Source organism: Oryx dammah, unplaced genomic scaffold (genome assembly GCF_014754425.2).
Source record: "Oryx dammah isolate SB20612 unplaced genomic scaffold, SCBI_Odam_1.1 HiC_scaffold_20, whole genome shotgun sequence".
NCBI classification, from domain to species: Eukaryota; Metazoa; Chordata; class Mammalia; order Artiodactyla; family Bovidae; genus Oryx; species Oryx dammah.
Window position 1 is genome coordinate 58,429,273 of NW_024070204.1, and position 26,746 is coordinate 58,456,018.

At 41.4% G+C, this 26,746-nt stretch overlaps 1 protein-coding gene across 1 annotated transcript in view; it reads left to right on the plus strand.

Annotated features, from left to right (window-relative positions):
• LOC120879598 (microtubule-associated serine/threonine-protein kinase 4-like) overlaps positions 1-26,394 on the plus strand; it is a 201,021-nt gene extending 174,627 nt beyond the window's left edge. The window contains exons 2-3 of the mRNA XM_040262641.1: positions 748-901; positions 25,091-26,394. Of these exons, the coding sequence (XP_040118575.1) occupies positions 748-901; positions 25,091-25,296 (360 nt within the window). The 3' untranslated portion in view covers positions 25,297-26,394. The remainder of the gene's footprint in view (positions 1-747; positions 902-25,090) is intronic.
• The last annotated feature ends 352 nt before the right edge of the window (positions 26,395-26,746 follow it).

A 26,746-nucleotide genomic window follows, 5' to 3' on the forward strand; every position in this document is an offset into this window, starting at 1 on the left:
TTGGTCAAGAACTGGAGAAGTGACCTATGGATTATCCCTAGAATTGATAGAGCAATATTCTTCATTTTTTATGGGGGATCATGGCCCATGTTGTTGTTGTTCAATCACTAAGTCATGTCCAACTCTTTGCGACCCCCTGGACTGCAGCATGCCAGACTTCCCTGTCCTTCACTATCTCCTAGTGTTTGCTTAAACTCATGTCCATTGAGTCAGTGATGCCATCCAACCATTTCTTCCTCTGTTGTCCTCTTCTCCTCCTGCCTTCAATCTTTCCCAGCATCAGGGTCTCTTTCTGTGAGTTGGTTCTTTGCATCAGGTGGCCAAAGTCTTGTAGCTTCAGCATTCAGTCCTTGGCACATGGAAGGACGTATTTTACATAATGACTCTGGATACACACACACCCATGTATAATGTATACAGTTCATGTAACAATTCTTTTCCTTCCTTCCTTGAACTCTGATCATTTCTGTTCTGTTGCACTAAAAAATACTAGTCACAAACTACTAACTTGATTTCATAACCCACTAATATACCATGGCCCACAGCTTGAAAAACACTATGGTAGAAATTGTGCAGCCAGCCAGATACTCTTTCACAGGGAAGACTCAACAGTGTAGCCCTGGAGTCTCTAAACCAGGGTTGGGAGAGAGGGATTTAGAGAAGGAAGGAAGTGTGCCTGCGGCTGGGGTCTTTCATTCAGATTGAAAGTGTCCCCAGCAAGTGATGCCACTGTCCTTCTCTCTGCAGCTTGATCACATATTATCCCCTCCACCCATGCCATTTCGGAAATGCAGCAACCCAGACGTGGCTCCTGGCCCTGGGAAGTCGCTGAAGTTTAAAAGACAGCTGAGTGAGGATGGAAGACAGCTGCGACGGGGGAGCCTGGGAGGTGCTCTGACTGGTGAGTTGTGTGAGTGGCCTGCTTAACAGATGAAATTGTGTTTAGACAGTACGGGCTTCCCTGGTGGCTCAGATGGTAAAGAATCTACCTGAAATGTGGGAGACCCCGGTTTGATCCTTGGGTCAGGAAGATTCCCTGGAAAAGGGAATGGCAACCCACTCCAGTATTCTTGCCTGGAGAATCCCATGGATAGAGCAGTCTGGCAGAGAGTCAGACAGGACTGAACGACTAAATGACTTTCTAGTACAGTCAGCCCTCCATATCCTTGGGTTCTGAACCCACAGATTCAACCACCTGCAGATGAAATATATATATATACACATATATGTATATATATGTAAAATTCTAGAAAGTTCCCTAAAGCAAAACTTGAGTTTGCTGTCTGCTGACGACTATTTATATTTACATTGTATCAGGTATTATGGGTAACCTGAATGTGGCTTACATTATCCAGTAGGATGTGCATACTTGATAAACAAATACTGTGCCATTTTATATAAGGGACTTGAGCATCTGTGGACTTGGGTATCTGTGGGAGCCCTGGAACCAATCCCCGTGCATAGGTAGAGATGAGTGTAGAAGGTCCCCAATGACAACAGAATTTCATGTGTGAGAATCAGCCCCTTGAGAGGGTGCCTGCCCCTCCACAGACCATGTGGCAAAATCTAATCCAATTCAGAGAGCAGTTAAATTGAGAATTAGATTAGTAAATTTTACTGAAGTGTAATTTACATATAAGATGTATTCATTCTAAGTTCACATGTGGATGGGTTTAGCAAATTTATATACCAGAATATCTTGATTTTGGAGCTACAACCAAAATCAAGATATAAAACGTTCCCTACATTCCCTTCCCTGGGCCCAGGCCACTCTATCTCTGCTTTTGTCCATATTATTGGAATCATGCGGTACATGTTTTTTTGTGTCTGTCTGCTTTCGATCAGTATGTTTTTAACATTCATCCATGTTGTTAGTGGAAAAAGAAATGGCAACCCTCTCCAGTATTCTTGCTTGGAGAATCCCGTGGACAGAGGAGCCTGGTGGGCTATAGTCCATAGGGTCGCAAAGAGTCAGACACAGCTGAAGTGACTGAGGATGCACTCATGCACATGTTATTAGTTGTATCAGAGGCGTATGTTGAATTTTATAAGAAACTGCCAAACTTTCCAAAATGATTTATCTTTACTTTCCCACCACCAACAGGTGAGCTAATTACTCTGCATTCTTAACCACTTGTGGTATTGCTAGGCTTTTTCATTGTAGCCATTTTAGTGGGAAAGTAGTTCTATCACATTCTGGTTTTAATTTGTATTTTCTTGATGACTAAATGGTGTCAAACATCTGTTCACGTGTTGATTCTCTGCTCTGCTAAGTCACTTCAGTCGTGTCCGACTCTGTGCGACCCCATAGACGGCGGCCCACCAGGCTCCCCCGTCCCTGAGATTCTCTAGGCAAGAACACTGGAGTGGGTTGCCATTTCTTTCTCCAGTGCATGAAAGTGAAAATTGAAAGTGAAGCTGCTCAGTTGTGTCTGACTCTTAGCGACCCCGTGGACTGCAGCCTACCAGGCTCCTCCCATGAGATTTTCCAGGCAAGAGCACTGGAGTGGGGTGCCATTGGCTTCTCTGCCTTGTGTTGATTGGACATTCATATTTTTCCTTTCGTGAAGTGCCTGTTCAGATCTTTCACCCGTATTTTTCTTTCCCCATTTTTGTGTTATTAAAATAAATTAATTGAAAAGCTAAAATCCCTAAATCTATAAATGACTTTTATTGACTTGAAAGATAAGATTTTAAAAATTAAAATAACTTAAAGTATGTTTTTAAAAAATTACTTGCCATTAAATGTTCATGCTATTAAACTTAATTTTAAATCACTGAAGGTTAGATTTCTATTCATTCTGAGTGCTTTTTCCTCTAAATATAAATATTTTGGGGAAAACTTTATTGTTTTTGAAACCCTGACACAAAGTTTTCTCTACGAGTGACAGTCTTACCTGCCAGTTCATAAATGACCTCAAAAATAAATTGAGTTGTTTTTTTGGAACATTATGAATTTTCAGTTTTGGAGATGAAATTTCTGGGAACAAAAATGCTTCTATACCATGATCAGTCTAGAACATGTGACCCAGTGTGGGCACACTGCTGGGATCGAGGGTGAAGCTGACCTCAGACCAAGGGGAAACAATTCAAGAAATGCTGTACTTCACTAACATTAAGAAAATGTTCACACTGGAGTTTTACTGATGTTCTTCTAATGCATATTAGGACATTTTTCTTGGCTTTCGTTTCTATAAATGCACATTTTTTAAAAGTAGGATATCCTAAAGTTTTAGTATAACTCTTAGTTTTTTAGGGGGGGATATGGAATCTTAGAGCTTGAAAGACTCACCCCTTGCTTACTAATTTCACTTAGGAAATTTACTTAACTTTGGTTAAACTACTTTTGACCAATAGGAGGGAAGGAGTAAGAGTTCTCTCCAATTTTTGCCAAAGCAGTTTGCTTAAAACTTTCAAATAATGCAAAAGCATTACAAATACATGACCTGAAACATGAAATTTGGCCTTTTGGGCTTCAAAAAAATACTGAACTTGATTCCAATTTTAACATGACAAATCTCAACAGCTCCAGTAATTCTAGCCTTATGTAATTTAGCTTGGTATAAAATTATTTTAGGTAATTAAATCTTTGCTAAGATAATTTTCAAAAATGTTTAGTGGGGGAAAAAATATTTAGTGATCCTTGGGAGAGCTTTAAAAAAATAAAAATCTCTTGAACATCAGCCCGTTTTAAAAAGACAGTCACTTGGAAATTATTTCAGAATATGAAGGAAAAACATTCTTAGTTGGTCTTCTAGATAGCTTTGTTGAGGATTTAAAGAATTAACATATGCAGAGCACTCAGCCTAGGGATGGTGGCTATTAGCATTGAGTGCATAGTGAACTGAAGTTAGAATTTTTGCAGTTGATGGGTAGCTTGGGCTTGGGAACATCAGTTTGAAACCTTTATCACCTGAGTTTCCACTTTGTGTCAGGCACTGTCAGGTAGTAGAGCAGAGAGAAGAAAGATCATCTCTGACCATTAAGAAAAGTGGTTTCCGCTAGTTTTAGGCAACTGTAAATAATCACATATGATCTCCCCTTGGGGTAGATCTTGTTGCTAAACACAAATTAAGTCAAACTGGTTTTGCCGTCATAAGTTTGTGGTATTAGACTATCAGTTTCTATAGCTTAAAGACCAGTCACCTTCCTACTGTTTACCTTTATTTTGTTTAACTTATTGTCTACCTTTGTTTTATTCCAAGGTTTGTTTTCTTTTAGGAGTTTTCTACTGCTTTCTTTGAAGCCAAGACTATGAAAGGCTAACTTTCACAAAGTCTGAAAATCTAGTTTGAAAATTTTGCTACCCAATTATCCTTTAAAAGTTTCACTAAACTCTTAGGTTGTTGAGAAGAAGATCTGTGATCTTCCTCATCTATTCATCCCTAATGACAGCTAACATGAAGCGTTTACTATGTGGCAGGCACAGTGTTTAGGGAATTACATATATTGACTTACATCTCTGTGCTCTTATGAGGGAGGCAGTCTTATTTATCCCCACTTTACAGGTGAGAACACTGAGGCACAGACAAGTTGAGTAAATTGCACAAGATCATGAAAAGGATGATGCCAAGACATGAACCCAGGTTTTGTGGCTCACAGTCCATGCTTATAGCCCCTACCCTGTGCCTTGCATAGCTGGTACCCAATAGGTCTTTAATATGTTCCAGCAGGATTGATTGGAATAATTTTTTCCAATTAATTGGACAATTTTTGCTCAGTTTATATCTGGAGCTGGATCAATCTGTACAGATCCTGGTTTATTAATTACAAAAGTAAATTAAAAGTAGGCAATTAACACCCATATTGAAGCTTTAAAATTTATGTATTCCTTACCCAGCCATTCTGTTCCTCAGATTTCATCACAAGGAAATAGTCATGAATATGTGTAGAAAATTTGCCTTAATTATGTTTAGAGAGCACCCTTAATAATAATAAAGATTGCAAACTATCTAAAACCAGATATCTGGCAAAAGAATATTGGTGAAACATTATATGGTATACACATAAAGTGGAAAACAGCCATAAATGTTAAATCATGTTGCAAATAATATATTTTAACATTGAAAAAGACTCCATATATTTTTAATGTGAAATCTCATTATTGAATGGACTCATTATGTTTTCATAGGGCTTACTATAATTGTAATTAAATAATTATATTTTTAATGAGAGGGAGGAAAATAATTCCTATCTTCTAAAAAGTTTTCTCAGACTTTTCAATGGCAGTTCAATCCATGACTTACTTTTGCCCCTGAGGTTTTCTGTGGCATTAGGTGGTATACCGGTAGACAACAATAATGCTACATAACCACAAAATTTCACTGTAAAACAACAGTACATATTCCTTTCTTTCTCCCATGACTGCAGGTCAGCTGAGTTTTGGGTGATTTAGCCTGGACTCTGCTGTGATTGCTTCCTGGGGACAGCCTAGGTCAAGATCTGCTCCATATGTCTCTCCTCTTTCTTAAACCAGCAGTTACCCAAAATACTATGTTTTCCTTCTAAAAGATGAGAGCAAGGACGTGTATATCCACCTACACAGGCAGATTTCAAGTCTCTTCTGGCGCCATGTCTGCTAACTTTCTATTGGCCAGAGCAAGTCACACGATCAAGGCCTGCATCAAGGGTCAGAAGCATGCCCTACCCACCATGACACCTTGGCAAAGATGCAGACACATAACACAGTTGGGGAGAAATAAAGAATTGGCACCAGTAATTCAGTCTGACATAGTTAGCCTTCCTCTCTTTTTAAACACCATCTTTTAGAATATTTACATTTACCTATTTTTCAATTAAGAAAGTAATGTGTTTATTGTGGACAGTTTAGAAAATACAGAGCAACATAAAGGGAAAAAGCTGTAAGGCCATAATGCTACCATGCAGACACCCTTGACTGAACTTTTGACATTATCTTCCCCAGCTAAAGCTTTGAATGACTTGAGTAGTAGATCAGAAGAAAAAACAACCAGTACCTTTTATGCAGGGCTGGCATTTCAACAACAGACCTAGAGTTTACCATGCCCATCACTACCTGCATTTTTTTTTTTTTTTGAGTCTGCTGATGTTTTATACCTTCATGGCCCACAGCTTGCTAAATAGGCACCCAGAAGCATCATGTAAACACTGACTGAGCTTTGGAGCCCCCTGATGAGGAAAAGAAGCATTATTCAAATTGTTATACAGATTCTAAAACTTGAGCATGACTGAGTGGTAATGTGCCTGACAGTTCACAGCAAGAAAGCCGCAGAATGAAGGGCAGAACCTCAGAATTTTGACTCCTGGCTTTTTGCTATGCAGATAATTGCCCTGAATCCTAGTCCTGCATTCCATAGCTGTGATGTCTGTGTGTTGCAGCCTTAACAGGCAGAAAATGAGGGAAGACTTCTCTCTCTTATGCAGAGTTGTGTTTTTCGAAACATAACTTAGGTTGTTTGGAATATAAAACCAAGAGGAATCTGTGTATGTGCGTCATGTGCACGTTGTAATGTCAACTTTGTAGACAGTATAAATGAAAACTCCTAAAACCGTTAGCATCACTGTATTCTATCTAGGGGAAAAACTGAGAGATTTTTCCTGCTTGGACTGTGGAAATCAGTTGAAGGTAACATCTGAAAATTTTAAAAAAAAGGCATTTCAGAATGAGTTTTAGTTTAAGAGGGAAGGGAAAAACAAATCATACAATCCCAGGAAACATTCTTTCCTATAAAATTAACTTGAAAGATATTCTCTTCCAAGTGCTATATAGAGTTTAACGGGTTTCTCATCCTAAAGGCCTCCTTAGCGTAGTGGGCAAGTCTGAGAAAATTTAGATAAAAGCACATTTACATAAAATATAGCTATGTTGTATGTAGCCTTGCTGTTGTTGTTTAGTCAGTCACTAAGTCCAGTCCAACTCTTCACGGCCCCATGGACTGTATCAGACTCCTCTGTCTGTGGGATTTTCCCAGGCAAGAATGCTGGAGTGGGTTGCCATTTCCTTCCCCAGGGGATCTTCCTGACCCAGGGATTGAGCCCACATCTCTTGCACTGGCAACCAGTTCGTTGCCTCTGAGCCACAGGGAAGCCCAGGTAGCCTTGGTATTCAGGAAGCATTGCATCTGAACAATCTCCTATGTGCTCTGAATTTCTTCATCTTTGTAATGCCGTCAAGAGAATGCCTATGTACAAATGGTGTATATTAGGATAATACCACGTGCTACAGCAAGCAAACCAAGGGGTTTCTGGGGCTTAACACAGTAGTCATATATTTCTAGCTCATATACGTGTTTTGGGTTATCAGGCAGCTCTCTCCTCTTGATGAGTCCATGCTCAGTTGCTCAGTTGTGTCTTACTCTGTGCAACCCCTATGGACTGTAGCCCGCCAGGCTCCTCTGTCCATGGGATTTTCCAGGCAAGAATATTGGAGTGGGTTGCCATTTCCTCCTCCAGGGCATCTTCCTGACCCAGGGATTGAACCCATGTCTTTTGCATCTCCTGCGTTGGCAGGTGGATTCTTTACCACCGTGCCATCTGGAAGCACCTGATGAGTCAGGGTCCTACATTCCTTCCACCTTCTGCTTGGTTTCTTCTTTTATGGCCTTGAGATGCTCTGTTTCTAGCTGTTGGAAGTGGAACAAAAGAGAAGAAAAACCTTTCTGACTTTTTAGAAGTCTCATCCTGGAAGAGACACGCTGTATTTCCATTCCCATTCATTTAACAAGCTCCCCTTGCATAGGGAGAGCCAAATTCAAGGCCAAGTGTTAGTCACTCAGTCGTATCTGACTCTTTGACTCTTTGTAGCCTGACAGGCTCCTTGCCCATGGAATTCTCCAGGTAAGAATACTGGAATGGGTTGCCATTCCCTCCTCTAGGGGATCTTCCCCACCCAGGGGTTGAACTCGGGTCTCCTGCATTGTAGACAGATTCTTTACAGTCTGAACCACCAGGGAAGCCTGGGCTATTTGAGGCCAGTACTGGAATTAGAGGAGTGCTAGAAACTATGGACCCTGCTGGAACTGTTGTCTCCAAGGCCAGCTACACAAGAGGCAGGGGAGACTGGGAAATGGATTTTAATAAAGAAATTGAGTGTGATTAACTTAGTTTTCAGTACATTAGGTCTGAAATGCCTATGAGGCACGTTAAATTGGAATGTCTGGAGAGGATTGTGCAGTAACAGAAGTGGAGAGTCATATGTTGATGAAGTGTGGATAAAACCTAGAGCGAATGAGCTCAGGAGCAAATGGCAATGAAGGACCTTGAGGTAGCCAATGTGTTGATGAGAGTGCAGATAGCTCTTTTGAGAAGTTGCACAGTGTAAGTGACTAGAAAAAATAGGTATGATCTGGAAGGATATGAGAGGCCAGAGGGGGCCATCTTGATGTGGGAACCAGGCAAGTATGTTTGTAAGGTGTTGAGAATGGTTCAGAAGAGATGACAGTTGGAGAGGTGAAGTGCTGTGAAAGCACCCGGCAGGGTATCCAGAGCACGTGTAAAACGGTTGGCCTTTGTAGAGAGAGAGGCGCTTCCTTAATCATCATAGGAGGAAGGAGGAGAAAATGGATGCAAAAGCAGGTAGTTTAGGTACATCCATACCATGAAATGTGCTTCCCTGATGGTTCAGATGGTAAAGAATCAGACTGCGATACAGAAGACCTGGATTCAATCCCTTGGTTGGGAAGATCCCCTGGAGGAGGGCATGGCAACCCACTCCAGTATTCTTGCCTGGAGAATTCCCATGGACAGAGGAGCCTGGCAGGCTACAGTCCATGGGGTCAAAAAGAAGCCTATGCAACTGAGCAGCTAAGCACAGCACACATACTATGAAATACTACACAGCAGTAAAAAGGAACAAACTACCAATTGTTAACTGAAAAAAACACACAACCTGAAAGTTGAGAATGATATTTTATTCAGTGGACTTGCTGAGGACTTAAACCAGCCTCTCAGACTGCTCCAAAGAGGTAACGAAGAAGCCAGGATATTGAGGAGTTTTTGGAAACAACAACAACAAAATCAGGTAGCAGAGACATCAGAAGATTAGTGTTAATTCCAGAAAAGCACACATCTCAAGTTAATGCATTTGGCACTTGTCTGTGTCAGGGAAGATGCAAGATTCTGGGCTCACTGAAATTATTCCTTTGATGTGCACCTTAACCGTCTAGGGCCAGTATCCCCTTCTCCACCCTGAATTCCCTCAGGGAGCACAGGTGGACGGCAGCTGCAGTGGCAGCTGGCTTGATGTCTGTAATCCTTCATTTAGTGATATGGAAGGTGACATTCTTCATCCACATGACGCATGTGACAACCTGGGTGAATCTCCAGAGAATCATGCTGAGTTTAAAAAAGAAAAAGTGGAAGAAGGAAATGGCAGTCCACTCTAGTATTCTTGCCTGGAAGATACCATGGACAGAAGAGCCGGGAGGGCTGCAGCCCATGGGGTCACATGACTGAGCACACACGCATGAGAGGGGTAGAGGAAGAAGGGTTGGTAGCAATAAACAGGTAGAACTTAAAAAAAAAAAAAGAGGTTACATGCTGTATAATTTCATTTCTATACAATATTCTTGAAATCGCAAAATTGTAGTAGTAGAGAACCGATTACCAATTAGAGGCTGTTGAGACTTGAGCAGGTCATGGGAGGGAAGTAGGTGTGGCTATGAACTGGCAACATGAGGAATTCTGCAGAGGTGAAGACGTTCTATATCTTGACTGTATCAATGTCATTATCCTGGCTGTGACTGTACACCACAGTTTTGTAAGATGTTACCATTTTTTAAACTGGGGTGTAGTTGCTTTACATCTAGTCTGCTAGTTTCTGCTGTACAAGGAAGTGGATCAGCTATGTGTATACATATATCTCTCCTTCGACCTCCCTCCCAGCCCTTTAGGTCATCACAGAGCACGGAGCTGAGCTCTCTGGGATTTACAGTAACTTCTCACTACTCTCTATTTCACATATTTGCAGGGCAGGCATAGAGATGTTACTGATGAGGGAAACTGGGTAAAAACTATCTGGAATCTCTCTGCATTATTTCTTACAACTGCATGTGAACCTACAGTTATTTCAAATTAGCTTTAATTTTAAAATATGTCCTTTCCAGATAAGTGATTTTAATAAATTTTCTTTTCATAAAAAGCAGGTAGTTTACTTGATTTAGCGGCTTTACTTCTCAGTGCCTGATGAGATATCTGGGTGGGTTTGAGGAGGGTTATATGGGAACTGACCAGAGAAGCAAGTCTGAAATGGTCTCAGAGAATAGGAAGGGGAGCTATAAACGAAGTAGGATTTCTTGGAAGCACTGGCAGCCCATATAAGGTCTTCAATCATGAAAGTGAAGTCTGTGTACGTGTTTGAGGCAAAGTTTAAGGCACCAGGGAAATTTGTGGACTGGGAACATAGTCCCACAGAACATCGCAGAGAGGCCTGGGGCATGGTCACCCAGGAGGGCCATGGGGAAGGTGCAGGGAGCCAAGCTGTGTAAGAGTCAGGGAGGGGAGTTTTGCTGCCCAGCGTGGGATTTTCCAGGGGTAGAGCCAAAGCCCCTGGGAGCTTGTGTGATAGTGTTGTAGACTGAGCAGTGGGTAGGCTGTTCAACTTAACCAGCCTGTGAAGGATGACTGGTATGTTAATATGCTGAAATCTGGCAAGTTTTAAAATGTTTAAAGGGCAAAAGTCTTTACAGTTGTTGTGAATGATGTTCTCATGATGCTCTTGATTTGCGCTCTTGGCCGTTGGCCAACAGGAAAAGGAACCCAGATAATTCATACTTAAGATTATAGTGGCTTAAATACATCCCGCTTCTATTTGTTTTACTATTTCTCAATACTTACACATTTTCTACTTAGAGGGCATATAACTGGGGGCTGGGATTCTCTTCAGTTGCTTTAGTGCTCTGTTTTAGAGCTTGTAACATTGTGTACTTCATCAACAGTGGTTTATGAAGCTGGAGAGTATCTCTTAACTATTTCTCTGAGTCACTGAGCAATCAAAAAGCAAATTCATTAGCATCTTCTTTTTGGTGAGGGTGCATGACTCTCAGTAGCCTTTACAAATCACTTGCTGGTAGTTCTATTTTTGGTTTCTTAAGGAATCTCCATTCTGTCCCGTATAGTGGGATGGGGGGTGGGTAGGAGGGAGGGAGGTCTAAGAGGGAAGGGATGTATATACGTATAGCTGATTACATATAGCTATATGCATATAGCTGATTCACTGCGTTGTACAGCAGAAACTAACACAGCATTGTAAGGCAATTATACTCTTTTAAAAAAAACAAACCAAAAATCACTGCTCTCTTCACTGCCCCATGTCAGTTTATCTGGATATTTTATTTTCTATCTAGGTGTTCTAATTGGAAGACGGTGATTTTGGTGTATGTTGCATTTGCAGTCTCTCCATATCAGAGTAGGAAGCTCTCCTGAGACTCCCACTTAATGGGGCACACAGCTGTTAGCCCACTCCTTTGGCAGAAGCTGCCTCCCAGTGGCTAGCTATCAGGGGCCTTCTCCTGCAGCTCATCATCCATGCAGATGGCCTACCCATGAGTCATTGCTCCTAGTGATGGGGGTGGGGGGGAAGTATCACATGGCCAGTCCCAAGTCCTGCTTAGGGTCCCCATAGCAATTTATCTCTCTTCCAGTCTCTCTCCCAGTTATCTGTTTCTTTTTCTCCCTATCTCTCCCCATTATTTCTTGTGTTCAAGTGTGATTCTATAAATAATGGACTTTGGTTATTCCTGCTACCTGGGGATTGCCAAGCGGCCTCCTTGTTCAGAGCCAGGCTACAGAGTCCTATTTGAGGCTTAGTTTTCTCCCTCAGACATTTTGCACCGTTGACAGCATCACAGGAAGTGATGTCAGGCATGAGAGGAGAACCAAAGGAAAAGCCTACATGAGGACTTGAGGACTCAAATGTGTTGCTCGTATACCGAGAGTCAGATGAGAGGCTGAGCTATTTGCTTTAATGTGTGCAGGAACTCCGGAGAGGACTGGCAGCCCTGCTCCATCAGCAAATCCAGCTCTTCAGAAGTCCTTCGTCCAGTTCTGTACCAGATAGAGTTTGAAGGACTTAAAATTAGTCCCAAGTGTTAAGAACAGATTGCTGCCAGAAGATCTGATTTCTCTTAAGTTTCTTGAAGTGCCTTCTGTGAGGCAAAAAGTAGCTTGGGCCTTAAATCATTGTGACATAGAATTCCAAGACTGCTAGCGTAGGAGCATCACTTGCATACTGAGATAGAGCTAAACTGTGATCACCTGCAAAATGTCATTCTGGACCTTCCTGGGTATGTCAGATGTGATCAAAAACAGTGACCGAAATTCTTCAAAGTAACCCCAAAGAAGAGAGTGCCTAGTGGTCATTTAAAGTTTTTGCTGGTGTTATTTTAAAGGTTGTATGTGTACAAATGTATTTATATAAGGAAGTTCTCTATACCAATTAGACTAATGAAGAAACTTAACAGAAACTAACCCAAGATGTATGAACTAGGTTTCCCAAAGCTGTTTGTCTCTCTCCCAATTCCTCTCCCCGTTTTCGCTCTCTGTCTTTCCCCCTTATTTCTTACAGTCAAGTGTGATACTGTAAATGATAGACTTTGGTTATTCCTGATTGAAAAACTGAATTTATTGAATCCATATATCAAAAAATTTAAGTTGCTTGTTCTTAAAAGTTTTTCTAAAATAGAAAATTGATTTCAGGTTTTTTATTAAGGTGTTAAATTTTTTGAAGGGGCATAATCATATTCCCTTTTTTCTCCCCAGTTTTTTTTCTTTTTTCTTTTTTTTTTTTCAGTGCTTCCCTGAGTATCTGTTTAACTGATAGGGTGGACTGAGGCCTGGGCATGGCTGGACATGCTCTTCCTCTCCTTCATGCTCTGTGTACTTGTAGGTTCTGAGAAGCATGCCGATTCCAAGTTTGAATATATACAGTTGGAATACACACACACACACACAACTTGGATATATATACAGTTTTGTATATATATCGTTTTCAAGAGGTGAAGCAATTTTAGACCCCTGTGACCCTTCAGCATATATGAAAATCACAGAAGTTGAATGAATTGTATCACAGTTAAGAATATGAAATTATGAATTTAAATAATGGAATATTAGTATTGATTATTAACTCCCACATACAGCACTCTGAGTCAAGGGGAGGTAAGGTTGGGGATGGCAAGGAAATGGTGGGTGCTGCCATTTCCCGCCACACTGGCACCCAGGTGCGAAGCTGACTCTTGCGGTGATGCCTTCTTATACACAGTCTAACTGCAGTACCACTGCACAAAGGTGCGTGTGAGTGCTAACTGCACATGTGTGGAATCAGTAGATTAGACCACAGATAAGACCTCTGGAAAACACAGACATAGTAGTTGGCTATAATGCAGTAGTGACTAGGGGAGACAGAGATATGAGGGAGAATGGAATGCATGACTCACACGGAACGGGGTGTAAAGATGGGGAAGCAAGTGACTTGTCTGGCTGGGGAGAGTGTCTCAACGTCTGTGCTAATTTTTCAAGGTGTGATGAGAAGGGCCTGAAGTGGGGATCTGAGGCTTAGATTCTTGTCCCAGGTCAACTGCTCAGTAGCTGTGCCTTCATTTCCGGTTCTCAGTCTTCTCCTTTGTAAAATAAGCACATTGAACCAGATATTTACAAGGTCCCTTGGAGTTTAAGTAGGAAATGCCTTCAGCTCGCGAGATGAGGAGTAGCCGGACTCTTTGCAGACACTGGCTTGCTTCAGTTTCTCACTTCACACTTACATCCTGGCTCCACTCTTGAGCGGGGAAGCCCGCCTGCTTCCCTGGATGGCGGTTATGTTCTGTCCTCTGAGACTGAGCTCACCAGGCCATCCATCTCCTGTTTAAAACTCATTTTCATGGGCTAATCAAAGATCAGGAATGTAGACTTATTTTTAACTCCCTGGATGGAAACTGAAAATGAAGCTGGCTTTTTGTCATCTCCGCAGGAACAAGAGTAGGCAAAGAAATGCAGATGCCACCAACCGGGATGTTTAAAGATTGATAAAAATTAGTGTTTCTGATGTATTAATGACCCTGGTGGTGGCAGCCTGCATTTGTCATTATCATGCTCTGTTGTCATTCAAGTACTTAATCAATGCATATTGTCAGGGCTAAATTTATTTTCTTGTGTCTGCCTAGCCAGATCATGTCTCTGTTTTTTGACAGTACTGTCTCAGGCCCCTGCATCCCACCAAGCACGGGCTGAAGGGACAGCTGAAAGTAAGCCTCCTGGTTTTTTAACTCCTTGCTGACTTGATCCCTGGGGGGTAAAACTTTTGAAAAGAGAAAACAGTACCATTTAAAAGTCTGTTTCTCTTTTTCTGAATAAGAACACAGTCATGACCACTGTGTAAATCATTACCACTGCATCAAATTAGGCTTGAAGAAGAATTTAAGGTACCTTAACTCCCAGTTTACAAGTCCCTGTAAAGGAGACTTATGCATTCACGTGCACACATGTACACACAGCATCGCATCCTTAGTTTTTAGTTAGTGTTGCATAATGTAAGATGCACCTGCATTTTTGCCCCAAAGTACTCTAGACAACAGTGAGAATTACATATGCCTCTGCCCTTTTATTAAAACCTCAGAAACAAATTGGTCCAAGCTCAGAACAAGGAAAAGGGGGTTAACTTGGTCTGATAAATTTGAATTATTTCTTTTGCTGAGTAGTGAGAGTTGGGTTTCTTACTGTGCTTCTCTCTTTGTTTTGGTTGCCAGGAATCTCAGTGCAAAGTATTTTTATTGTTTTGTTTTAACTCCATTTTGCTAGCTTTGTCTGCACTGGTATGTATAAATAATAGAAAAATAATGGTAGGTGATACATGCACAGACCCGGAGCAATGAGACTCCCATCTCCAGTGTACAAAACAGGAAGATGAAGTTCACAATTCTCTGTTACATTCACATTCCATTTTGAACCCCTTCACATCACTTTCGCAGCCACACTTTCACTCTATCTTTCCTGTTACCATCTTACATTGTTCTTTTCTTCCAGGATGGATCACTTTTAATTTTCTTTTATTTGTGTACCTATCGTCCCTTTTACTACTTAATAGGTTCCTCTTTCTGTACCCTCATAAAAAGCCTCCTGTATTGCCAATCCTAAGTGCTCAGGAAATAGGGTCACCAGATAAAATAGGTGACATTCAGTTAAATTTTAATTTCAGAGAGACAAGGAATAATATTTTTAGCACAGAGTTGGCCAATGTAACATTTGGAGTATGCATATTCAGATTTATTTGAACTGCAGTTTATTTAGGCATACTATATTTTTCTAAAATCTGGTAACTCTATCAGTAACTACAGCAAGGGTCTGTACTGAGGCTTTTATGAGAGATGTTGTCTCATAGGTACATGCATGGTAGAAGGGGCAAGAGGCTGGGGCCTTACACACAGACCTTAGTACTCTATCCTTTCTCATGCCCCACTTCCCTTCCTTTATTTGGAGACAGGTCACTTGGAGACAGGACCAGCTTTGTAGACAACCATAAGTAGATCTGATGTATCAGTGTGAAAGTCTGTGTGTCTATGCCCGCTGCCAATCTTTCAGCAGTCACAGTGTTCTCTGTGAACTCAAACAGTAGGAAGTTAAATGCATTTAATGACTGACTGGAAGAAAATGATCAGGCTCTCAGTCTTGAGAGATGACAATTTGGAGGATGATTGGAACAACCAAATGGCTACCTGAGCCCCAGAGCACAGATTTCCTCATAAGCATGACTGAATTCCCTAAAAAGGAATGTTAAATAGCCTAGTGATACTGTTACTTTAAGACATGAAGCACCGACCCTGGAATTCAGGGCTGAATTCACCTGAAGTTCATAATGTCACCTGAACTTTCAAAAGTCAGGGGCTAAATAATTGACTAGAAATAGAAAGCCTGAATTCCAACCCTACACTGGTCATTAATTTCCAAGCAGTGCTTGAAGCATTCATGAGGCTAATCCTGGCTTAAATTTCTCTCTTCTTAAAAACAAGGGCAATGCCATATTTTGCAAGCCACTAAGTGACTTGTTAGAATTTAATTCGGGGCACAGGGCTATAGTTTGGATAACCATGTTTCCTAAATCCTATCGCTTTTAAACCAGGTAGAACAGACATTAACTTTCCTAGTAGGGGTTATAGAGTCCAGGGGTCCCGAACTTCCAGGATCTAAAGCCTGATGATCTGAGGTGGAGCTGATGTGATAATAATAAGAATGAAGTACACAGTAAGTATAATGCACTTGAATCATCTCAAAACCATCTCCCCCCACCTCACACCAGTCTGTGGAAAAGTTGTCTTCCTCGAAACCAGTCCCTGGTACCAACAAGGTTGGGGAAGACTGATTAGTCCTTGATTGAGATCTCCCATCCCAGAAACAATTTTAATAAATTGTCATTTGAAAGTGCTGGAAGAGACTATGCAGTATTTGGGGGGAAATTTTACAGTTGTGTCTTAGATTTTCTGTTTATTCATTAACCAGTATCAACAAAGATTTCTTAAGACAAGAATAGTATATTCTTTAGGAAGCATACACAGACATTCAGGAGGAAGAATTTGAATTCTGTTTGGAACAAAAACCAACATAAAACTAGAAACTGTTCCAAAGAAATACATTTGGAAATATACTGGTGAGTGAATTAGATTGAATATAAATGTTTCCTTGTAAAAATATAGAACTTGTTAGGAAATTTGGACTCATCTGGAAGTTTTTGCGTAGACTGTCATATGGAGTTTATTTTCTCTCTGTGGCTGCCCTTGTTCTTTTTGTTTCTCTTGGAAAGCTCTCGATCCCCAATTCCTCCCTGGCCTCTGTCGTAACTGTTTAGCTGTAGGGCAGTTGTCAGAAAGTTTACCATCTCAGGATGCCAGTGACATTTGGGTGTGTCAATCAAAGCATCCTAGCATGCAAAGGAATGTTACTGAGTAGGATTCTTAATTTCTCCAAAAAGTAAGTTACTGACTACAAATTGTTCTCACGTGTACTCAGGTTCATCAGTTTGCTTTGGAAACACAGTATTTTGTGGTGCTGTCAGATCCTTTTGGAGAAGGGTTTTAGAAGAGAAAATCAAGGCCAGGAGAAGTGACATGATGTTTTTGTATCGTTTTAATGCTGCTGAGCCTTTTCACTATTGTTATGGTTACAAAACTAACAGCTGAACCATATTTGCACATTTGAGGCAATGCTGTTCAGTCGCGTCCGCTTCTTTGCAACCCCGTAGACTGCGGGCTTCCCTGTCCTTCACCATCTCCTGGAGTCTGCCCAAACTCGTGTCCATTGAATTGGTGATGCCATCCTCTATCGTCCCCTTCTCTTCCTGTCTTCAGTCTTTCCCAGCATCAGGGTCTTTTCCTATTTGAGGCAATAGGGATTTAAACAAAGATGGAAAAATCTTTACCTTGGGAGAAATATAAATGAGAGACAGAATGGAGAGTTAATATGCACAGACATAAGTATGTGATTCTATAAAAAGTTTAGTAGGTTCTGTGTACTAGGTGCAATGTGGGGCTACAAAGACAGATGAGATATGGTTCCAGCTGACACTGAGTTTCCAGGGGAGGGAAGCATATTGTGTACAGAAATAAAGGGCATTCTATACACAGGCAGCCCCATAGAAGCAGATGGCTGATGGGGGAAGGTAAGGCTAGAAGTGCCCTGGTTGTGGATTCAATGCCAATAATACCAAAATGGTTAAAGCATCTCGGAGGGGACCCGAGCCAGCACTGAACACATACTGTGTGTGTTCAACACCGCACTGGGCACTTGACACGTGTTACCTACAATCATCCCCACCTGAGGGCTGGACAGGGAAGCTCAGAAAGGGAAAGTCACTCATCAAGGGTTTCCAGCGAATACATGGTGAAACCAGGGTGCAAATCCCTGTCTGACTGGTTTCCTGCTCTGTGCTCTTGAGCTCACTTGGTGAATGAAATAAGAGCCACATATCCCAAAGGGCCCTGAGCTGGAGAGAATTTGATCCAGTTTGAGGATGACACTGAGGAGGAGTGCCCTTCACAGGAAGAGTTGTTTAGCAACGGAAAGTAGAGAGGGTAATAAGCCATTGTTTATTGTGGGCCTTCTGTTTGCCAGATGGTATAACAGGCTCTCAATTTACATTCTATGTCCTCACAGTCACCCCAAGATGTTGGTCAGTAATCTCCATTTTAAAGAGCATTTATGGCAAATTGAGGCTTAAGAAGTTAACAAGGTCATGCAGCTACTGCATGGCAGTAGTCAGGCTTTGAATTTTAGATTTGAGCTTTATGACTGGGGCCAAAGGCTAGTGGATTTGAATTCAGCCATTTCATTTCATGAGTTTAAAAACTGAAAGTACAGTTGACCCTCAAACAGTGAAGTGGTTGAGGATGCCAACCCTCTGCGAAGTCAAAAATCCTCATGCAACTTAAAGCCAACCATCTCTAACCATGGTTCCCTCCAGCCATGGTTCCATATCTGCAGATTGAACCCTTCACAGTTTGGGCAGAACTGTAATGTTGACCATTGAAAAAAATCCACAAGTAAGTGGAACTGTGCCATTCCAGCCTGTGTTGTTCAAGGATCAGCTGTCTTTCCAGGTTCCAGAGCAGGCAGCTAACATGTTCGAATGGAATGAAATTTTGGAAAGGGTTGGACTAACTGGTTGAGAAGCCAGAGTATGACAGGGGAGGAGGAGATGGCTCTTATGAATTTGTTTATTATTTTAAAAAGATGCTGGTCCTCCAGGAGGGTTTAGAAAGGTGTAGAGAATGCAGAAGAGGGTGAGGAAGGAGAAAGAGGAAGAGAGCACGGGGAGCTGGCAAGTAGTTTAACAGCTGCTCCACATATCCGCAAAATGACTCTGAGAAAAAATGGTTCTATTTATTTGCTGTTTCCTTCCATATATCTTCCCAACAGCATTCATCAATATCTGTCATTTCCCAGGGGGTTTAGGCATGTCTAGCAATTCATTCTGCTGAATTATATTTCAATACGAGGATGGAGGGAGGCTAGATTGCAGATGCTCACTCTGACCTGTGCCCGGCGTCACTCGGACACCATCCCCTCCCGGCTCCCGGGTGCCCTCACTCACACCGACACTGCAGGCAACGCTGCTTGGTGAAGGATTCATATTACCATGTTCTCATTAGGGTAGCTCTACTTAATACTTCCTTAAAAATCCATTTTAAGTTGTCACGTTAGCCTTTGGTCTGTACAGCTAGAGCTTAGAGTCAAACCATTATGTATTTTTTGATAGGAATTTTATATCCAGACAATCACCCCGTGAAAGGTGCAAGAGGGAGTCGCTGGTGAGGGCTGGCTTTCATTGCAGGATGGGAGAATTTGCTGGGTGTTGGTCCATCAAAAGGCCGCAGTCAAGTACTAAAAACAATAGGAATACCGAAGCTTACTAAGCTCTGTTTCATGTATTAACTCATATGATCCAAACATCTTCTCTTATGAGAATTTGGTAATCTCAGTAGATGAGAAGAAATATTTCTTCTTTCAGAACAAGTTAAGGGAAAATAAAAGAGGCCAAATATATTTCTCTTTAAGTGTAGATCTGAATTGTTTCCACTTAAATATAGACCATGTGTTGGCTTTTTTTGCCCTTTTGTCATTCAATGGCAAGGGTAACAGGGTGTCTCTCTGTGACTGGAGGTGAAAACACCACTGTACTGTTGAGTCATCTTGACACATTTTCCAAAGTTACTTTTGATTAAAAACTGCAGTCGACAGTGGCAGTGGCAGCTTGAGTTGCTGCTCCATAGCCTTGTGGTTTGTCCAGGGGCCTTGATTTCTGTAGATGTGTGTTGTTCTGGTATTCTTCTGCAGTCCCTAGCTCTCTCAGGGTATGGAATTAGGCTTTAGAGACTCCTTGACATATTTGTCATGGACCCAGTCAGTCTGGGCTTGCTCCATCAGTTAGCATCTGCTACTTGCTCTGCTTGCTACAAGCTTCCTTTCGGAGTGTCCCCCTAACTTTATCAGGTTTCCCAGGTGGTGCTAGTGGTAAAGAACCTGCCTGCCAATGCAGGAGATGTAAAGGACACAGGTTCTATCCCTGGGTCGGGAAGATCCCCTGGAGGAGGGCATGGCTAATCTACTCCAGTATTCTTGCCTGGAGAATCCCATGGACAGAGGAGCCTGGCAGGCTACAGTCTACAGCATCACAAAGAGTCAGACATGAGGGAAGCAACTTAGCATGCATGCACCTTGTCACCTCATGAGGTCCAGGTGGTTTGTAATGATGCCTTGCCATTTTGTGTTTAATATAGAATGTTGCTGATAATATTCTAAGAAGTGCAATTGGGCATCTCTGGTGGGGTTGAGTCTTAGTAGCAAAACAGAATCTCACTGCTGCATTGGGAGATTAATTTGAATCAGACCTTGATACCCCATTGGCATCACAGTGCTGTGACCACCAACCTCCCCAAAAGGATGTGTTCTCTCTTCGTTCGGCTTTCAGTTCCTGTCAATGGAGATCCCTGGCTAGTAGGCAGTGATGTCTTCAAGGACTTGAGGTCATGCCTACGCTTTGGATTTTTCTTGTGTGAGTCAACACACACTTTTTTTTTTCTTTCTTTTTTTAAGGCTAGAATAGCAGCTCAATATAGGAGTCAGTGAACTTCAGCCCTCCCTGGTCACAAGTCTGTTGGTTTCTCAAATTATATTTATTTATGCCATTAAGAAGAATGATTTAGCAGCATTGTCAATGCTGTCTAGGTATAGTTATTCTTTTGCAGTGGGGACAAGAAATTGGAAGTCAGTCACCCATGTGAGAGGGAAGATGAAAGAGACCGTGTCTCTGTGCTGCAGCAGCCCAGCTGAAGATGAATAAAGGGAGCCTGTAATTGCCTGTGAGCACGGCAGCCACTATGATGCGGGAACCGATGTTTAGGGCTGAGCAATGGGGCATAAAAGAGGAACGTCTTGATGATGATGGAGTACACTGTAGGGCGATGGCTGCTGACTCGTGGACTCTGTCCAGGCACGGTCAGTGTCTTAGCACGGCCTTTAAGCTCGCTCCATTTTAAAGTTTGGAGAGGTCTTGAAAAACTTAGTTCCTCTGACTAGTAAACGATTTGGAGAGCTTAAGTATAATTTGAGTATAATTTGTGAAAGCAGGTGCCAATGGAATTCACTGTAGATACCTTCTTTTGGACAACAAAAGGACTCCCTCATTTTTTCCTATATAAGATATGATAGTTTCAGCTAGGCAAGAGAGGGTGTGTATGTATATGTGTATGGAAATATACGTAACAAAATTTGCTATTTTAACCTTTTGTACTTTATAGTATATTAAGTATACGATTCAGTGGCATTATTAAGTACTTTTGTATTGTTGTGCAGCAATCACCACTATCCATCTCCAGAAATTTTTCATCGAATTGAAACTCTGTGCTCATTAAACAATAATGCCGCATTCCCTGCTTTGCCCCTCGCCCAGCCCTCCAGTAACCACTGTTAAACTGTGTATCTCAATGAATTTGACTATTCCAGGGACCTCAAATAAGTGGAATCATATGAGATGTTACAATATGTGTTCTTTTCTATCTGGCTTGTTTCACTTAGCATGTTTTAAGGTTCCTCCATGTTGTAGAATGTGTCAGTTTCTCTCCTTTCAAAGGCTAAATCATAATCCATTGTTTTTACATGCTACATTTGGTTATCCATCCATCCATCCATCCATAGACGTTAGGATTGTTTTTACCTTTGGGCTAGTGTGAATAATGCTGCTTTGAACATGGGATACAAACTTCTGTTTTGAGTCCTTCCTTTCACTTTTTGTGTGTATATACCCAAAAGTGCAATTAGCAAGGGAGGTTTCAGTAGGCAGCGGGGAGGGTGAAGTGGCAGATGTGAAGTTTCTGGGGACTGCTGTGGAGCTTCAGTAGATGCTGGTGACAGCCCCAAAAAAGAAAGCTGACGGATGAGAGACGGGAGCCTGGGGCCCCGTCTGCGTGCTTGTGGCACCAGCACCGTGCCAGCTGCCCATTGTTCTTTTTGTCCCAGCTCTTGCCTCTGCAATGCTCGCCTCATTCTCCATTCCTCCCTTCTGTGGCTCCCCCGCCCCTCACCAAAACCCTTGAGAGCACACACGGGCCACCTGAGCTTCCTTTTCTTCCTGATGGCTACCTTAGAGGGATAATCAAACTTTGCCAGCATTCTTATGTATAACTGAGCACCGGAAGCCATTTCTCAAGACTGCTTTGTTATATAGAGTTCCTAGGTCTAGTTTCCTTTTCCTGTCCTATTTGTGGTCAAGAGAATTAACCCCAAATGTAAGACCATAGCCTGACTGCTAAATCTGTATTGCCTTTCAGGTGATACGGAACTTACTGGAGGCTTTAAAATCTAGGCAGGTACCATTATTCTCTGATGCCAAAGTAGGTCTCCAGAGGCTATATTTAATTCTTTATATAGCCATTCTGCTGAATTTGTTGCTGACCTGATATTTTCCTACTTCAGAGGGATACTTCAAGCATACATCTTTGAAAGCATACATCTCATGTTTGAGGACATGTGTTTATGGAGGGCTTGCTTCTTGGTTTGTTTTTTTTTTTTTTTTGAAATTCAGGATGAAAACAAAGGAGAACTCATGCCAGGAAAAAGACCATATGTAACCTAGATAGAACCAAGGTACAATCTGAGTCTTAGTACTTATTTTTGTACATAATCTTAAAAGGTTGCAGATCTTTCTACTCTGTTGAGTAAAGACCCTGTGACCAAAACAGTGACAATAATCAGCATAAAAACTCCATTCCCATAACCCGTACCTCTGTGGTTGAAGCTTGACAAATTCTTGTTTCACTCTGACCAACAGATTTCAGCTTTAATATGGACCTCTCTTTATTGCCTCTAAATTTCTAGTTATGTCAGTAGACAGTACCTAATAAAGGTTTTAATAAGCATATTGGAATTTTAGCAATGTGTTTCCAAAAAACACAAAGCTGATCAAAGTTCCAATTGTAACAACAAGCTTGATGCAGCATTCAAACAGAGCAGCCAGATTGCTAGGCAAGCTCACCTCTCCTACAACAGAATGGGGATGGTATCATCCATTAATTTCCACCCTGTGCAGCTGAATAATGCATTGACAGATGCTAATTTTCTTAAATCGTAGGCAGCAAATGATGCATGAATACAGCAACAACACACTTTTCCGAGGCTCTTGGTAGTCATCAGAAAGAAAATTTGTATAAAGTTTGATGTAATCACTACCAACTATGGCACAATGTTGATGCCTTCTAATGATTGCCTTAAATCCATCTGTTGTCCTCTTTTCCCTATTAACACTAATGGGGGTCCAGGCAGGAATAAAATATCCCATGTGTTGTGCTATCAGACCCTCCAATTTGTAACATTCGTATGATTCCTAGGATGAGACTAGAAATAACATCTAAAATCTTACCTATGACAGGATAATAAACATTACATAAATGCTTCCTAATTTAATTATTTGTTCCAGTGGATTAACAAAATTTTATTTCTTGCTCACCTTGCTATCCCTCATGTGTTGCATATCTCTTTGTGCTTATTTTTTTAAGTTTACTGAATGTTCATTATATGATGATTTTCTTTTTTTTTAGCACCGCCCTATAAATTTACCCATGTTTTACAGCTGAGGAACCTGAGGCTTGGAGAAGGTCGTGAATAAGTGATAGAATCAGTTTGGGGGGTCAGAATGGGCAGTCAGCATTTTTGTATGTAAAAAATTATTGTCTGGCCATAAAATATGAATTCTTACATATTTAGTATGGTATATGGATGCATTCTCAGTTGTGACCGACTCTTTGCGAACCCATGGGTTGAAGCCCACCAGGATCTTCTGTCCCTGGAATTTTTCACGCGAGAATACTGGAGTGGGTTGCCATTTCCTCCTGCAGAGGATCTTCCTGACCCAGGGATCGAACCTGTGTTTCCTGCGTTGGCAGGTGGATTCTTCACCACTCTACCACCTGGGAAGCCCATTTACTATGTTAATAGATTTTAATTTATGTCAATAGTTAATATATTTCAATATATTAATAATATTTCAATTGTTATTATGTATCAATAGTTATTAACCAGTGAGTGCTTGTGAAGTGTGTGCTTAAGGAAAGATATGGGGGTTCTTTTATAAGGAACAGACCTGCTGGGGAGAACACCAGGCACAATGTTACTTCTGCTGCAGGGTTACCAGCCACACGGGCCACAGTGCTCATGAATCTTGGAGGGATGAAGCTGCAGTCCCCATACATGCAACCCGTAGAGGAAAATCTACAGTTTGGTTACTGTCTTTTCATTGTCTTCATGTGTTTTTTGGGAAAGAAGTGTCCACTTGTTCTTTCATCATTCAACAAATATTTAATGAGTACCTGCTATGACCAATTACTGTGCTACAGCAAAATATCAGACATGGTCTCTGTTTTTACTGAGCTTCATCACTATGTGACTATTCATGCCCATCCTAACATAAAGGTGTGTATCTTATGTGTTGATAATTAGTCTAATCCGTGTACAATGTGAGTTGGTTCAGCTGTTTGACTTTTAAAGACATACACATATATATGAGTTCAAGGTTGATGTAAATTGCTCATTGAACCTACACTGACATTAATGTCCTGCTTTATGCAAATGGATACCATCATCTGTCCTGTGGACACAGCTGGATGAACACCAGTAGCTTCAGAGACAGAGAAGCTGGGAGAAAAGGGCACTAGCCCCATTTCACCTTGAAAGACTTCCAACTCCTCCTTTTGTCGGTCATGATCTTCGTAGACACTTTCCTAGTGCATTCCTATATCACTTTCCATATTAGCTGTTTTAAAAGTACGTTTCTAAATGCACATGTTCATTACTACAATGTGAGGATGCTTCGTATGTTTATATATATATATCCTCAACTCCTCAGCATAGTAACAAGACCCTTCCTCTTGCCCTACAAATTCTGGAGATGAAGAGACTCCCCTGGGTTTATGTGGGAACTTCGGATCACAACTTAAAACTGAATCTCCCGACTTGAAACAATCTGCTTCCGGCTGCTATACAATATAATTATAACATACGGCTGAAACGGTATATAAGGATTTCTACAGAAGCACTGCTATTCTACCCACTACTCATACTGCCTTCTTTTTATCCCCAACAGGCAGGTATCTCCTTCCAAACCCGGCTGCCGGGCAAGCCTGGGCGACCTCTGCGGAGACGTCCAACCTCGTGCGCATGCGCAGCCAGGCCCTGGGCCAGTCGGCGCCCTCGCTCACCGCCCCCCTGGTGAGTGTCCTCGGGCTCTGTCTGTCGTTGGTTAGGTTTGCTGCGTTTCGCTACCAATGTAGGGACATCTGCATTTATTGAGTTTATTGTACTAGATTTGAACTTAAAACTACATTTAATGTTAAGCACAGATTTGACACTGAAATTTTTTGTTTCCAGCGTGCTGAGTTTTCCCAGATTCTCCCCTTCAACCTAAGTTGGAATATGTTTGTAAACTTAACTCTGTCTCAACTTTTCCCTCTAAAGAAATTAAAATGGTTCTAAGCTTTTTTTAAAAAAAACTTATTTGAAAATGATTTCAAACTTACAGGAAAGTTGCACGAATAAGACAAATGCACACAGCGCCAGCTGGTCCTTTGCCTGGGTTTAAGCATTAACTCCTGCCTATTTGCTGTGCTGTTTTCTCCCTCCGTGTATATGTATATACACTCACATAGAATGTTTTGAACTCTTTGAGAATAGGTTATATATATATCATGGCCTTTTGTTATCACAGGTAACTTCATTAAATTTATGCATGAAAGAAGTCTGCTCTGCCATCTGTATTTCATTTTTATCAATTGGCCCAATAATGTCCTCCTTCAGTAGAGGGTCCAGTCTGGGGTCATGTATTGTATTTAATTATCCTTTAATCTGGAAACTCTCCCCAGTGTTTCTTTGCCTTTTATGACGCTGACAGTTTTGAAGACTAAGTGACTTCCCCACCCCATTTTTTAAAGGAATATTCCTCATATGACAATGGCCTGGTATGTCTGATGTTTTCTTACAGTGAGCTTTGGGTTTTGCATTCCAGCCCAGAATGTGACGTTGGTGATGCTGTGGCCTTTCAGGTCCTGCCATGGGTGGGTGATGATACGTCCATCTGCCCATCATTATGATGGTAATTTTTTTCACCCAGACAAGGCATTGGCCGGTTTCTCCACATGGTTAGAACTTTTCTCTTACAGTCAATAAGCCTTTGGCAGGGAGACACTTTGAAGCCATCTAAGCATGTTTCTTCTTATCAAAAATTTCCTTTGGATTCCGTATTCATTGGTGATTCTTGCCTGGCTCCTTCTCTTCTGGAATCATTGAAAATGGTTATTATTTTCAGCTCCAGCACTCTCTCTACACTTACAGGTTGGCACATGGCATAAATATTTATGCATTTGTTAGCAGCATGGGCTTCTACATTCCTTAGAAAAAAAGTAATATAGACTTTTATTTTTAACCATGATGCTTATGAGAATTTCGTTTTCCTGTGGGCCCATTACTTTTCACCTTTAACCTTTGTCACAGCCTATGCAGGTCTGTACAGGTTGCTTCTGTATTGGTGGTGGGGTTATCTGGTATAGGAATAGATTTTGAAATGTCCTTTACTGATGGTGATGCAAATGATATGTCAGTGCCTTATAATTTTATACACTGATAATAAATTATGTGAGATATTTGGAAATCATTCAGTAATGTAGAGAGATCTGATTTAGGTCTAACCTCTAATCCTGCTTTTGCCGTTAGGTAGCTATATACATTTAAGCATGTTCCTTAGTTT